The sequence below is a fragment of the Parasteatoda tepidariorum genome, chromosome 10, assembly GCF_043381705.1.
Source record: "Parasteatoda tepidariorum isolate YZ-2023 chromosome 10, CAS_Ptep_4.0, whole genome shotgun sequence".
Lineage (NCBI taxonomy): Eukaryota > Metazoa > Arthropoda > Arachnida > Araneae > Theridiidae > Parasteatoda > Parasteatoda tepidariorum.
In genome coordinates this window covers 4,472,701-4,489,283 of record NC_092213.1, presented here as the reverse complement: position 1 = coordinate 4,489,283, position 16,583 = coordinate 4,472,701, and the positions used below count along the sequence as shown (strand labels likewise).

Genomic DNA, 16,583 nt, shown 5'->3' with positions numbered 1-16,583 from the left:
AGGTACTCAAGGCAACGAGGAGGCGGATCGAGCAGCTAAGAAAGCCACCGATCTCTGCCGGGTTGCCCTTGAGGTCCCAAGCTCCATCGCCCAAATTAAAACTCAGGTTAAATTATATAGCATGAAGCGCTGGGGGCTGGAATGGCGGAGTTCCGAGAAAGGGAGACAGACATTCAAATTTTTTAAAGACCCGAAATTAAATAGACTACAAGCAAACTTCTATCTCAATCAATTTTTAACAGGCCACGGAGTGTTTGGAGAACACCAATATAAATTATTCCACAAAACTCCAGAATGCAATTACTGTGGTGAATATCAATCTATTGATCATTTGTTAATGAATTGTTCTCAATTCCAGACAATCCGGGGCAATAACTTTAATAATATTGGTCAACATCAATGCTATGCTAACCTGACTTGTAGAAATATCATAAAAAAGATTGTTCATGTTCATGGGCTGTTGCCATGTCCGATGTGTATTTTATGTATTTTATGTTTGTACTGTTTTCTGGATTTTTTTAAAAATTTTAATAAACATTTACCCGTATGCCCTAATTAAGGGCGGGTCGGGGTGAATTCTTCCATTCTCTCTGTGTATGTTTTAACTGAAAGAACCACTTGTGATTTTTATGTGAATTTTGACCTCATACACGCACCTTGTTCTGGCGATCTACTTAAGTTCTATGAAAAATCACGCCAAACGACAAGGGAGTTGGCAGAGAAAATGGAATGCTGTTGTACTGGAACAATCATTTTTTTAAATAAAAAACCGCGGGAACTTTATTTTAACCTTATAAGGGCATGGAAGGATAAGTTATGTTGTCATGGTAACCAAAGAATTAAATTTCAATTTCAGGTAAGCAGCTCAATTGATATTTCCAAAATGAAATTCAAGCTTCTTTAGAAAAGAATTCATGGTTTAACACACTTCAACTATGTCGGGTCACTGAAAAGTTTTGAAGTCAATCTTGTACCGTTTTATACATGATATCAATTAATCCTTTGCTTACTGTTGGTACAACATATGAACCACATGTGATGATACAACATGGTATACAGTAAGCAAAGGGTTAAAATAATATGGCTGACGTTTCAGATAGTTGGAATGTTTGAACGTTTATGACAGAAGCAACAAGTTAAACATTTTGATAGTTGTTATTTTTAATCACATTTGATAAAGTGTATAATTTGTGTCTCCCGACTGATATTATGGGCTTAAACTTGTGATAGAGGTAATGTAGATACAATATGAGAAGAAAACATGATTATAATACATACTATGAATCTTATGCATAGGCACAGGATGATTATGTAGTTATTTTTCACCTCTTTGCACTTAAAAATAAACATTGAACTTCAAACACAAGTGTTTTATCACTGTTAAAGACAGACAAGGACTATTGGTTAACGTTTTGATCATCTAGGACAGTAAAATAGGCAATCGTAGTCAATGGAACAGGGTAATTATGAAGCCATTTCCCTCCTCGTCGCACCTCATCATAAACATGGTCTTTCCACCAACCAGCTGGGAGATAAATATCACGTGTTCTTTTACCATCTTCCAAAACAGGCGCTACCATAATTTTATCTCCGACAAGAAACTGGGAATCGCAGATTTGAGCGTATTCTTCTTTTGGAGAAATCCACCATAGGGGTCGCACAAGAGGAGCAGCGGTAGTTGGAAACTGCTCCAACGCCATTTTGTAAATGGGTAACACGAGTTCTTGCCTTACCGCGAATAACTTAAAAGCTGTCTCAATTACTTCACTATCGTAATAACCAGGTGAAACAGTGAACTGAACAATTGGCAAAAATAGAGCCATTTCCATCCATCGGAGGTATAGTTCTTTGGATGGAATTTCACCTCTACCATCGCCACCAACAGATCCAGGATTCACAAGAGGATATCCCATAATGCTAAGCGTCAGAACTTCCGGTATAATAGATCCAAGACCACTTAAACTATCCCATGAGACTGTTCGAGGTGTAAGTCGCACAAAGCCAGGCAAGCTTTGAGTTAGGAATCCAACTTCTGTTCCGATCAATGAGTTTAACTTAACAGCAAGGGACAAATAATGGTGGAGATACAAATCTGGATTTGTGGAAGACTCGTGGAAGGCGTAGTATCTTGGTAGGTATGTGGTTTGGCCACCAGTGAACACAAACCCATCAATGTCATACTTTCGTTTCAGTTTTAGCAATCTTTCCAACAACCAGTTGGCAGTAGAATTGCTTGTCAGGTCTAACAACCCACATATTTTTCCTCGCCATCTGGTAAGAAGTGGTACGTGTTTCCATTTATCCGTAACGAGGTGATGTCCTTCCGTAGCTTGATCGAATAATCGAGATGGCAAACACACAAATGGATGTATAGTTAGCAAAACGCGAAATCCTTTGTTTCGAAGAATTTTTAAAATTTCCTTTGGGTTCGGAAATGTTGTTTTATTGAAGTCTAAACTTCCTTCTTCCTGTTGCCACCTGCTGTCCAATACAAAAAAACCCAGAAGCCTGGCTGTATGTTCCATAATTTTGTTTGCAAATTGCTGAATAGATTCCTGACTTAGTTCCTGACCGGGGGATTGAATCCAAATCGGGGACATCAGAAACACACCGCTGGAATTATTCTTAAGTAGGGATCGGTAATTCAACATCATATCTTGGTGAAGTACGCGCATATCGTTCCCAGTACATATTGTGTATTTCAAATATATGGGGTCACTTACTTGGTAGGGAAAGTCTTGATCATTTCTTGACTGTAAACACAAGTGTTTGTCACTTATGGACACATACAGGGGAATGTTGGGATCAGCATGAACCGCAACGCCTTCTGACGACAACCAGTATCGGTCTATAATTCCACCGAACGTTTCTTCAACACCATCTCCTGTTACTAAAGGAAATGACAAATCTCCTGGAGTCTCTTTGAGGGGCCATCGAAGACCCCTTTGGAGACCCATTCCATACCAGTGGGAGTTCTTCAACACAAAACAGTCTCTCAAGAGGGTGTTCGTTTCTAAGCTTTTCCATTGAATGTTGTAGCAACTGTGATTCGAACCGTGGGATATGTTCATGTGTAGCTTTGCCCTGTACTTCCATTCTTCACAAATCTTTGTAGCAGCCTTGGGATGGTGAATATCACACTGGTATGGGTTGAGATCACTTGGAATTCCTCTTCCAAGAACAGCTTCAACGAGTTCTGTTCCATCTTCGTTCAAAAGATGAAGAATTCTGCTTCCTTCGTGAAATTTTATCTTGTTTCCAATCGCTATCTGCCACAGTTGTTGTTGGTACGTGTGCCAGGTGAAAGATACTAGAGTTATGATAAGCGCGAACAGGGTTAAAAGAATCATTCGAAAACGAAACTGCGGATTCTTGCTTTGTTTCATGACAGCTTTCACTTTTGCACTCTGAAAATGGAGAAAAAAAATTATCAATTTAATAACTACACAAACTTAATAATATATTTCAAATGATTTTCAAGCAAAAATCTTTTTAGATTGCACAACAAGTAGATCACAGTCGTTAAGGAGAAAAAATGACTTGTTCTATCCTAATGGAAATAGCTTGCGAATATAATATTGTGTTTCTTTTGAGTATTTTAAGATCCTAGAATCAATTGTAAGACTGGAAGTAACATACTGATAAGCAATATTCAAAAATGGAAATAGTCTACGAATATAATGTTGACTTTCTTCTGAGCATTTTAAGATCCTAAAATCATTTACAATAGAAATGCTTAAAGCAATGTAATGACAAGCCACATTTTCAATAATGAAAATAATCTACGAATGTAATATTGAATTTCTTTTAAGTACTTTAAATCATTTATGATTGAAAAGCTTGAAACAATATAATGGCAAACTACATTTTCAAACTGTTCAGAAGAGAGGATTTTGAGAAAACACTACTATTTCCTTGAACGCAATACGTTGTTTCTATGTATTGTGTTGTTTTCTTGTGGAAATTCTAGAAACTAGCCAAGCACCTGTCTCGAATCAATACTAAGGAACTGTTTGTTTAAAAATTATCTCTTTTGAAGTAAATTAGGGCTTATCACTAAATTGGCTTAAGCCGTTCAAATTCCAGTTTTTCACAGAAGTGTTATTTAAAGTTGTTTTTTTTTTAATTAAAAAATACATGGCAGTAAAATAAAAATGTAACAATATCATCTAATTTATTTTGAAATTATATTTCAGTAAAAAAAAAGAAAGAACCAATTCAAGTTATATTTTTTCGATAGTATGGCCCGGAGAGCTGTCGAAATTCGGATCCCTTAATCTTATTTATTTCACCAAATCTCATATTTTTTTTTATAGCGAATGAAATTTTTTTACGTGCAATTATAAAATTCGTTTAACAAAAGAAGATTTCATAAAAAAATAAATTTTTATAATTATTTTTTTAATATTTTATTTAACAACAGTCTAAAAAAATGAGAATTGTAAAATATGCAATTTTTTTCATCACTGTAAAGAATGTCGTTTTTTATAGCAAACCATAGTGTTTGAACAAAATCGGTCGAGTAGTTCACGTGAAACTTTAACTGTATAACCTTTTGAAAATTCGGTTTTTCAGGAATTCGATTCTTTCGAATTTCGTCCGATTTCATTCTTCCAATTTTATATTTTGGCTAATAAAATTATTTTCTTCAAAAAGAAGATAACATTTTGTCGACTGTAATTAAATGAATAATAAATAATAAATATTACTTTTAAAGATTATTTTTTCTAGGGAATTATCTTTGGATAAACAGCTATACTTTTTTCCAAGGAATTATTTTTGGACAAAATGAATTTTATAAAACTTTTCAAATCATTAAAAACTCTCGAGATAGACACAATAAGTAAGATTAACATCGAGGGGTCCACATTCCAACCGCTGTTCTCCCCAAACTATCGAGACCATATTTCCCAGATTGCGACTACTTTTTTGATGACTGGTTTGGATTTCTAGCCTCATATATTGAGGATTAGAAATCATAATACATAATAAAAGGTATGTTTTTTTAGTGAAAGTACGCTTTTCAGTTTGATTTTGCAACTTAAAATTGCGCCTGCACTCATTGGAGGTCACCCCCGTGAACCATTAAGTTTATGTCACAAAACATGAATATCCGATCATTAGATCAAAAGTTATTCAGGGTGTGCTTGGAATTACTAACGTACCAAGTTTCAACCCGAGGTGAATTTTTCAAGTCGTGCTCTCTCTTTTCTAAAAATATGTAAATTAAATAACTCATAAATGCAATAAATGTTTTGTTGTAAAAAAAAAAAATTCTATTAATTAAACTTGATAACTTTTTTTATTTACCTTTAATAATTTAATAAAAAAATAATTGTTAGTATTTTTTGATCATTTTAGTTCACTTTTACTATGTATTTCTCCAGATTTTTGTCGTGAAACAAAATCCATTGAACTCAAATAAAGAAATATTTACATGTTATAAAATTGTCTAAAAAGGTTCCTTGAATGGAACTTTTTTTCCTTTATTGCAATTTTTCATTGTTATTTAAAACTCCGTTCAACGTGGTTTAACAGTTTTACATAGAAAATCATTTTGCAAAGGCATAGAAACAAAAACAAAAACTTAAAATATTATTTTTTTAAGAAATAAATATTGCATAAATGTTGTCCAATCAATTGGCTTCAGAGTCTTAATTGATGTAACGAATCAAAATGAGAGTAAAAAATAATGTATAATTGACCCTTACCCACATTTTCCATGTATAGAGAGTTCTTACAAAACGTACAGATACAACGCTAAAGCGTAACGCTTATAATTACAACAAGCAGACATTTTAAAAAAATGAATGGAGCGTAAAGGAAGAATCATATTTCCGGATTGGCTGTTTTTTTGGAGACTCTTCCTTCCGACATACGAAATCAGATTTGCAGACTCGGTTGTTAAAATATTCGACTCCAACTTATTCTCAATTGAAAATTTCGAAGAACCCCCACAAATTTTTTAATTTTATTTAGACTGTAGAAAATTGCGTCGAGTTCTCTGCTTATCGCTCTGTTTTTCCATTAATGAATCTTATGATTGAGGCTAGACCGGTAGTAGAAAATTACAGTTAAAGGTTAAAAACGTTTTGCAGCTTGGAAGAATTTGTAGAGCGATTGGAGTTAGGTCCGAGGAATGAAAGACAAGTTCACGACATTGGTAAATGCTGGAATCTGAAGAGATGAGGTAGAAGAGATAAGTAGGTACTTTATTTACGTCACACTAGAGCTGCACAATGGGCTATTGGAGAAGGACTGGGAAACATCCTTAAGGGTGATCTGCCATCACAATTTTGATCCGTTGCAGAGCTTTGGTAGCCCGACTACCTCCAAGCAAAATCAACCACTTTACGCTAGAGCAGTTTAACGAGGACCGATAAGGCACACCCTCCGACCCTTCACAGACTGAGCCAAGTGGTCAACCACACACACACTGACCACAGCCTGTGATAATTGACTTCGGTGATTTGTTGGGAACCATGTCTTAACGATCAGTCCACTGCGGGACCTGAAGAGATAAGAAATGGCTGTAGTTGTAGTTCATTTACGTCGCACTGAAGCTGCACAATGGGCTATTGGCGTCGGTCTGGAAAAGATCCCTGAGGATGATCCGAGGACGATAAGAAATGGTAAAGTTCTTTACGAGCGTTCTGGAATGAGGGACATTCTTATAGGAAGTGTTCGTTCGTGTCCACACGTCCGCAATGCTTAATATTATTGTTTATTGGATGCCTTATTGGTCTATTGATTTATTGGAATCTCATACATTTGCAGTCTCGTGTGCTCAATTTAGACTTATAAGCCTTTGTCATATAGAAGGACAGATAGCAGATAAAGAGAAGAACAGCAAGAAGATACATCCAGGGTACCATGGGGATTAGGGTAACCCGTCACCTCCACGCTTTGCATAGCGTTTGGCGGGCGATACCACTCTGTCAGGGAGGCCCCACTTAATATTATTCATTCAGTAAGTACTAATTCCAATTCATGTACGTATGGTTAGAGTCACAGGAGTTTTTTCCAAAATTACAATTCTAGTTATAATTTCATATAGCCACTTAATCTAAAAAAAGCGTTCAAAACTGAGCTAAGTATAATAGTTGTTACATCTACATGTGCAAACTTGTGTGCTTATTACAAAATACGGCATAAAGCTCCATTATCAAGGTGAAAAACAGATAACTTAAGTAAGAGAAGGAAATCACGAGAATAGACTCAGGGTTACGGAGGGATTCGGGCACCCTACTTCCATACTACAGAGCATTTGATGGAACCGCTCAGTCAGGAAGGTAGAAGTAGTTTTACTTATGTCGCACTAGATATGCACATTGAGCTATTGGCGACGGTCGGGGAAACATCTCTGCGGATGATCAGAAGACATGCTGTTACAATTTTGATCCTCTGTAGAGGGTCAGTGCAACGACGTTAGCAGTGCAACGACGCGCGCTGCATTGGACAGATTAACGAAGTTCTGATACCATTCACCCTCGGATCTTTTGCAGACTGATCTAACTGGTCATCCACTGTTGCAGTGACTTCGGTGATTTACCGAGAACAGTTTCTTACGATCCGTGGGACATGCCTCCATCGCGATTCGTAAAGAAAAGCGAAATACATTTAACTTACACCACACAAATAAATATGGTTTTAATCCTGCTCTTTCTAGCCTCAATAACGGTTGATCCAAATTCGGAAATGCTTTTACTTTTGCTCAGTAAAATAATAATATCCGATGCCTTATGTGATTAGATTTTATTTTTTCATATTTTACAAGGATTTACAAGTATATACATAACAGGCATTCATTGTGGAAGATCTTGTATAAAAGAAGTGGTTCTAGGTGTTAAGAAATTATTATTATTCTTTTTAAAAAGAAAACGACAGGAGTTACGCTGTGCAATAAGGAAAAGTTGTTCACGTTGTAGTGAGGTAAATATGAAACAAAGTGTGTGTTTTATGGTCAAGATAAAGAAGGAGTTCAAGACGCTGTAAAGTGCATGTAAGACAAATGCCTTGAGAAGTTGTGGTATTCGGTACTTTTATTTACGTAGCACTAAAGCTGCACAATGGGCTATTGGCGACTGTCTGGGAAACATACCTGAGTCTGATCCGGACACAACATACGTACGTCACATCCCGTCGCATTGACACACCATCCATCTGTCCGCAGATCCTAATTTTGACCTGAACCGGAGCATGATCAATCTCCGATCCAGTACTCCCAGATATTTGTTATCGGAAATTGGAGGACTTTGTGACTCCAACAGAGCTAGCTTTCACCAGCCACCGCTTTGGACCCTTGAAGTGCTCGTCCGGTGGGATCGAACTCACGACCCCTCGGACATGAACCCAACGTCCTATTAGCCAGGCTATTTCAGCCTCTCGAGAAGTTGATGCTGTTGTTGTAGTTCATTTACGTCACACTAGAGCTGCACAATGGGCTATTGACGGCGTTCTGGGAAACATCCCTGAGAATGATCCGTAGACGTGCCATCATAATATTGATCCTCTGAAGAGGGGATGGCCCCTACGCTTCGGTAGCCCAATGACCTGCACGCGAAGTTGAGCACTTTACGGTAAAACAGTTTAACGAGGACCAATACTTCACACCCTCGGTCCCTACGCAGAAGGATTCAAGTGGTCATCCACCCGCACATTGACCGCAGCCAGTGATGCTTGACTTCTGTGATCTGCTGGGAACCGTATCTTAACGATCAGTCCTTTGCGAAGTTGGAAGATAGATTATGAAATTAAGTACGAAGTAAGTAAAATAGGAGTTCATGGAGTTGCAAGCTAAATATGTAAAATGATCTAATAATTGAGCACAACAGATTTCATTGATTAAAATTTGTAGTATATTGAGTGAAAAGAAACATACATTGAACTTACTGATGCTTGTATGTTTTTCTTGTATTTGTGCCTTCGCCTCTTGCTTTTGGTCGTCGTCCAAGTGACGTTGTCCAAACCGAGTTTGAGGGCAGGTTTGAGGTTGAGTTTCTTCTTCTTTGTTGCAGGTGAAGATGAGGGAGATCCTCCCGGTGTGGTGTTGGTGGAGGAGATGCCAGTAGCAGAAGATTCAATGGACATCATGCTGCTACCCATGGAAGATCTGGTGAAGACCGACTGGGCCCAACTGTCCAGAGAGGACAGGTCATCGTTGCTGGCACGATTTCGCAATTCGATCCTTTCTGTTAAATTAATATATATATGATAGATTAATATATGTTCAATCAAGATATCATTAATTTTTATACCATTTTATTACTGACAGATTTTCAGCTATTTGAATATTTATTAAAAATACTTATTATCAATAGTCAGCTGCCATAAGTTAATGGACTTAATTCACAACTCAGCAAATCTACCGCAATTTCCAAAATAAACTTCGCACTCTTAAATAAGACCGAATAAGAGTATAAATCTTAACTTATGCTAATCGAATAGGATTTGTCTACCCTTAGGTCTGCACCAACAACAGCGCCAAATAAATTATATATCAAAGTCAGCCGGATCACCTTATCTACCGTGTAGGTTTTAGTAATTTTTCTTTCCATATGGGACGTATATGCTGATTAGTTATTATATTCAAAAAGCCTTTTACAAAAGCGAGTTACGATAATCTGAGTGTCATTGTCAGGTTTAAGATGGGATTGAGCACTGATAGCTGCACATCCTATAGGTGGATCTGTTGGGTAGCGTCTGCGATAAACATGAAATTGAAAGTTAAGGAATAAGCACGTTTTTTTTCGGAACGCTTGATGAATGAAATTATTCCAGATTTGCATCACAAAATTCTGCCCACGCCCAGCCTGGCCACAAGTTTACTTTTACCTATCCATCCACCATTGGAAATATTTTGCTCTAGTACTGTAGTCTTCGCAAACTGGAAAGTACGAACGAATTACGCCCCGCAGTGGATTAAGACACGGCTCACAGTAGAATACCTAAGTCAAGCATCACTGGCTGTGATCAGTAAGCAGGTGGATGACCACTTTGAGCAGCCTGCGTGGGTACCGAGGGTGCGTGGTATCGGTCCTTGGTAAACTGTTCTACAGTAAAGTGCTCCACTTCACTCTCAGGTCAACGGGCAACAAAAGCAGGGGAGCCATCCCCTCTGCAGAGGATCAGCATTTCAGTGGTATGTCTTCGGATCATCCTCAGGGATGTTTCCCAGACCGTCGCCAATAGCCCATTGTGCAGCTCTTGTGTGACGCAAATAAAGTACCTACCTGCGAGCGAATTATTAGTCATCACTAGAATTTTAACCAGGTTGGGCAAGCACACATTAATTAGAAGCGAGGACACAACTCACCATCCAACCATGGGGCAGTTCCTCGACAGGGAGCTCTTGAAGCCAGCTTGGAAATGTTCAGACGATGCTATTCGAAAACGAACTAAAAAGTAGTTTAATCTGTTTTCCTCGTAAGAGAAGAATGGAGAAGAGGAAAACGGTAGAACAATTCAATGAGGACTGATAGCGCAAATCAACATGTTTCGAACATTCGAAAGTAGGCGTCCATTTTCAAGACTCATTTTCAGCGTGATATAAAGGTGAGTAGTAGTACTTTATTGACGTCACCCTGGAACTGGATAACATCCCTGAGGAGAACTCACATGCTATCACGGTAATTATTAATGAGAACCAATGATCAGTTCAATGTAGGACTGATGTTAAGACAGAAAACTAGAGAAATCGCCGTAGCCTATAACGTAAATCAGAGTAGGAAGATTTGATAAATCAGGAATAGATAAATGCTTCTAATCCTAATTCGCATCTGATGGCTTCCACGGTTTTTCTAGTATTTTCAGCTTTATTTTCGTTTTCTTTTATGAGTTGGTAACTTTGCGTTTTCGCCGACCAGGTGGCTGAGTGGTGAGCGTGCCTGACTGCGGAGCCGATGGTTGCGGGTTCGAATCCCGCTCAGGGCATGGATGTTTCTTTCTCTCTCTGTGTGTTCTATGTTCTTTCTTCGGTGTGATTGTGTGAATTAACCCGCCCTATAAACGGGTTTGTGGTTGTATGAAGTGGGCGACGCTAGTCCACCGCCGTGGCTTAGCCATAGGTGCTCACTGGGTAATGATAAGAGAGTGGCAATTCTGGCATTTCTGAGGCCAATGGGAAATAAATCCAAGTGCCCGCCATTAACCAAAAAACAAAAACTTTGCGTTTTCTTTTTCAAATCTGTATTGTTTACCTCATGACTGGTGAGCTTGAAAATCGGTGCCTATTTTCGAGCCCTTGAAATATGTCGACTTTTTCCCCATTTATGATTTTTAAGGCAAATGAAGTATATATGTTACCGTGAAGAGCCGAAATTAAGAGAATGTCGACTTTCACCGGTGAATCACATAGTCGCTTCGGTGAATGTCCGAAATATGTGTAATATCCGATTTGATATTAATTTATTCGTTGATATTATTATATTTATTCGATATTTTAACACCTGCTGAGGATTGATTAGGCGAAACATCAGTGTCCGGAGTACCGGCTAAATGCATACTAGGCAATGTCACTTGACCTTAATAAAATATTGATGCAGGGAATACCGGACAACTAGACCTAGTATATATTTCGGACATTTACCTAAGCGACAATGTGATTGTTGACATTCACCGGCGGAAGTCAACAACCACCCATTTCTGTCATTCGCAGTAACAGTGTCAAATAAAATGTGCAGATTTAAAAAATTCTCTTAAAAATAAAGTTTAGAAACCTCCTTCATCCTCCAGCAAAAATGGCATATTATTACTGGAATTTTTTTTTTTAAATGTAACCCAATAAAGAAAACTAACGAAAGTTTAAAGTTTATTGTTTTTTAAAAAATTCATTAAAGAAAGGATATTTAACTTTTATGAAATCAAGCATGCTGTAAAATAGTCTTCTTTTTTTGACATATCAAAACTTTTTCTTGTTTTACTTTTTTCTACACAAACAGCTACTTAATGTTATGTAGAACTAACAACTTGTAGCGAATGCTCAAGAAGCTACCTCTCTCGCCATTTTGGATTTATTTTAAATAACCACTACAACTATTAAACATCAATTTATATAAGATAGGCTAACTCAATTCAATCTTTTGACTATGTTTTGAAGTATTATTATCAGTATTATTTATCGTATTATTTTTTGAAGGTTGACATAGTTGATAAGTTTTTCCCCACAACCACTTAAAAAAAGTTGAAAAATAAAGGAGCCGTTTAATTATATTAGGAAAAATGGCACACGATCATTTTTAGATATTTCGCTGATTTTTCCAAAAACTTTAACTCAAAAAAGGGTTTTGGGATTTTAAATCAGTCCTTTAAAACAACAAGTTTGTCAGTTTTTATATTTTTAAAGTTTCACTTTATTTTAGTTTAAACAGGTGTAAACCGATTTGGATGATGCTAAAAGGTTCTTCTAACTTTAATAGGATACGCGTTCTTCAAGAAGAAGAAGAAGAAGATCACATATACCCACACTTGTGACCTATGTGACGTTAGTGCCAACGAATTGTTTTATTTTATTTTATAACCGTCGTTGAACAACCGACCCAATTTTTGGGGCTTAGGACCACTAGTGTTCAATTCCGTAATCTTATAATCAATTAGGTTCAACTCGTGTTGAACTTAATACAGAAGACAAGGGAACTCCTGGATCAAGTATTGGGAGAAATTTGCCTTAGTGGATGACTTTTTGATGGAACTAACCCGCATTTGCGTTACATGTAGAGGGCAACCATGAAAATCTCCCATGGTTAGCCTAATGGTAAGGGGACTCTAACCCATGATCCGTCTACCACTGAGGATATTTTACGTTATCACTGTGGTCGGTGCAAGCCGGATGCGGAGTTCGTATCGAATAGCCTTTTCTGGGATTTGAAATCAATGCATCTCATAGGAAGGCTATCCCCTCAGATGATCGTCTGTAAGAAAATGGCTGGGAAATACTCTATTTTTCAGGAAAAACCTGGAAAAAAACCTGTTTTCTCCATTTAACAGATTTTATCTTAAGATAGAAAACTTATGATGGCTTAAGGAACTAGAGAAATATTTCCTGTAAAATCTATACCTACAATATGTCTGCATATTTGATGACAATGAGTTCGAAAACCGGTCATCTTTTACAAACTAANAAAAAAAAAAAAAAAAAAAAAAAAAAAAAAAAAAAAAAAAACGGAATAATTAAGTATCAGCTTGATATAGTATATAGAGAGCTTTTTTTAGTGCGCAAAACATACTGGACCAAGTAGGTGGTCATGAATTTTTTTATATCCTAGCTATATATCTACGTCAGCTAAACTTATAAGTGCAAAAATCTCAATTTTTAAAAGTGTGGCGATGACTGGTTGCACTTATAAATCAAAGAATTATAGACATGGGAATGATGACTCTAAGAATCGGAATGACGTTTCTCTTATTACTTCAATAGAGGAAAATAGAAGAGTATAATTAATTAATTAATAGAAGTTTGAAATTTAAAGAAGTTCTTCTGTGTGATCTAATAATATGTAGAGAAAAATATTTCAACTCCTAAGAGATATACTCCCTCCAAAAAATCATAATTTTTTCTAAACTATCCCAAAAATAATAATTTGTACGGTTTTTTTGCCATTTCTAATTTTTTGTTTATTTTCCTAAATTTTTATTTAACTTCTAACTTTAAACTTCCAACAGCACTTCTGCGAGTTTTTCCACCCCTTTTATCAATTTGTTCTCATCCTCTTAGAACTTGGTTTAATCCTCCACCTTTCAAATAAGCAAAATTTTCTGAAACCACGATTTTTACTCACTTTTTCAAAATTATTTGCAAGCAAATAAATACTTTAACTTTTGTAAACGTATTGTTAATCGTTTTTAAATAGGGTACATTTATTACCCCAGATGCTTAAAAATTTCTTTAGCAGAAATATAGGTTAGGACATTAGAAGTTAAAAGAAATCCGAGTGTTATTTAGTGTTAATGGTTAACTGAACTGGTATGAATGAAAATATGTACTATTATATGAAGTTCAATCAGCAGCATCATTGATTGTTAGGAGAAAAAAGAAAGAGTTTACCTACACATCTAGTGTTAACTGTCAGCTGTTATGAATGTTAAATATGTACTTTTATATTCAGTTTAATCAGCAGCATCACTGATTGTTAGGAGTAAAACGAACAAATCTACCTACACATCTAGTGTTAACTGTCAGTTGTTATGAATGTAAACTATGTACTATTATATTCAGTTCAATCAGCAGCATCACTGATTGTTAGGAGTAAAACGAACAAATCTACCTACACATCTAGTGTTAACTGTCAGTTGATATGAATGTAGAATATGTACTATCATTTGAAAATCAATTAGCATCATCATTGATTGAATTTTAGAGAGTAAAAAAAATCTACCAACCTATCTAATGGTAATGGTCAACTGTTATGCATGCAAAATATGTACTATCATTTGAAAATTAATTAGCATCATCACTGATTCATTGCTTATAATAAATAAAATAATCTACCTACATATATATCTACTGTTAACGGTTAGCTGTTGTGATTTAAACGATGCTCTATGTCTACTCAGGCAATTGGCCACATAATTGATTGACTGCTATGAGATAAAAAAAACGAGTCTACCTACAGTAACAGTGAACAGTAAAAGATGCACTGTTATATGCAGTTCAATTGTCTTCATCATTTATGGATTGCTAGGAGTAAAAAAAAAATCTACCTGCGCATCTTAAGTTAATGGTCAACTATTATGAATATAAAATATGATCCACTTCCTCATCGATTGATTGAAATTAGAAAAGAGTGCAACATTACTTGTTTTTGTCACAGATTCGTAGATTGGATTATTTTTGTGGCTCATAATTCAACTTCTCTTTCGGATGGAAAATTCTTCTATAGATCGGCAGACGAACTCACAGCCCCTTATTCAGTCTGATGTTAAAATAGAAAAACTCTTCCGTATTTCTCGTTCTCGATTCATGAACTGCGTGAAATGATCTATCATTATCAGCTACTAAATCAGACGAGAAGTTTTTCTTCCGAGTGATGACATTCGAATAAATATATGTACATCAAATTCTTATCAAGAGCTTATCTTGATTTTTCTTCTTTTTCTCTCCCCTTCTTTTTTGGAATAGTTTATATTTCCGTTTTCTCAGTATATTATTTAATGCATCGGTCTTTTTGATGCGTTCATTTTTGATATTTTCTTAGGTAAATGTAATAAATCAGGGTGAATAAAAAAGAAACTAATTAATAAATCAGTACTGAACAGTGCTACGAAACACAAGATTGAAAGGCGTGTGAAAGTCTATCTTTTTCATTTCAATGTGCATCGACGTAATTAATAATGCTAAAATAATTTCACTTTATGTACTTATTTAGTATGAGTTTTTGCCCATCCTAGTGACTTGATGTTATTCAGATATGCAAAACACGTTTTTTGCAGTTCATTTTATCAGAGCAGACATTAACTGTATTCAGTATCATTTAGCATGGCCAACTTATGTTAGTCAAAATTAATCACTATCAAAAAGTTTTCTCCTGTATATATCAGTTCCTATAGGTCGTTATTTGTACAGTATCCGTATTGTAACTGCTCAGTATGGGTGCAGCTTTAATATTTAACAAGCGTATCAATAGAATACTTTACTTGTATTGGTATATTTGGTACCTATTACATAACAATTCAGTTTTTGAGTTTTGTAAGAAATACATTTATGAGTGGTAGCAAATTATATGCGAAAATTTAAAATCAAATAGAATTGTTATAAGACTTTGATAAAGAATTTGTAGTTTGATCAATTCTCTATCAGATCTTTAAAATATTTATATGTTCCTTTAATTCTAATTCATTAAAATATTAACACAATATCCTGCCACCATTTACAATTTTTTTCCGAAACAGCGGAAATACGTTGTAGAATTCTTATTAAAACTGCACCAATTGCTATAATACCAGTAATATAGAATGAAAAATTAATGAAGCGTCATCTGCGCAAGGCGATTTTCTATGCTCCCCCTAAACGATTAAGAATTTTTTCTCCATTAACTATGCTTTTTGATACAGAGCTTATTTTTTTCCATTAATACATATTGAGTCGTGGGGGCTTAGGGGATAGAGCGTTCACTTTCAAATAAGGTGAACCGGGTTCGAATCCCAACGATGACTGGCCGATTCGAATTCCGCACAAGACTTGCACTGACCCCAGTGCAATTTTTCCTCAGTGGTAGACGGATCATTGGTAAGCTTCCCCTTGCCTGTAGGATACCCGGGGATTTTTGTGGTTTTCCTCTCCATTTAACGTAAATGTGGGTTAGTTTCATCAAAATGTCCTCCACGAAGGCTAATTTCTCTCAATCATTGATCCAAGACTTTCCTTGTCTTTTGGATTTGGTTTTAAATTACAAGACTACGGAGTTGAACCCAAAATTGGTTCGGTTGCTCAACGATGGTTAGAAAATAAAAATAAAATTTTTACATATTGTCAACATTAATTAAGTATTGGTGTCGATAATGAGATTTCTTGCGGGTGCTCAAAACGAATAAGTATATTTTGTTCATTAGCTTTGCTTTTTAGTGCATAGCTTATTTTTTTTATTTCC

At 36.0% G+C, this 16,583-nt stretch overlaps 2 protein-coding genes across 9 annotated transcripts in view; both read right to left on the bottom strand.

Moving 5' to 3' along the window:
- LOC107454282 (hydroxylysine kinase) overlaps nucleotides 1–16,583 on the bottom strand; it is a gene marked incomplete in the record, with an annotated part of 78,988 nt that overhangs the window by 33,205 nt on the left and 29,200 nt on the right.
- The window catches only part of LOC107454277 (myogenesis-regulating glycosidase), a 44,678-nt gene continuing 29,238 nt past the window's right edge, over nucleotides 1,144–16,583 (bottom strand). For 2 of the 8 annotated variants that reach the window (XM_016071407.3, XM_016071409.3), the window contains exons 2-3: nucleotides 8,893–9,191; nucleotides 1,144–3,407 (exon numbers count right to left, since the gene is read on the bottom strand). In XM_016071407.3, the coding sequence (XP_015926893.2) occupies nucleotides 1,398–3,407; nucleotides 8,893–9,191 (2,309 nt within the window). In that variant the 3' untranslated portion in view covers nucleotides 1,144–1,397. Of the gene's footprint in view, nucleotides 3,408–5,711; nucleotides 5,993–8,881; nucleotides 9,192–14,792; nucleotides 15,042–16,583 lie in introns of those variants that run through there. The other 6 variants (XM_071187205.1, XM_071187206.1, XM_016071408.3 and 3 more) reach the window with 5 other exon arrangements.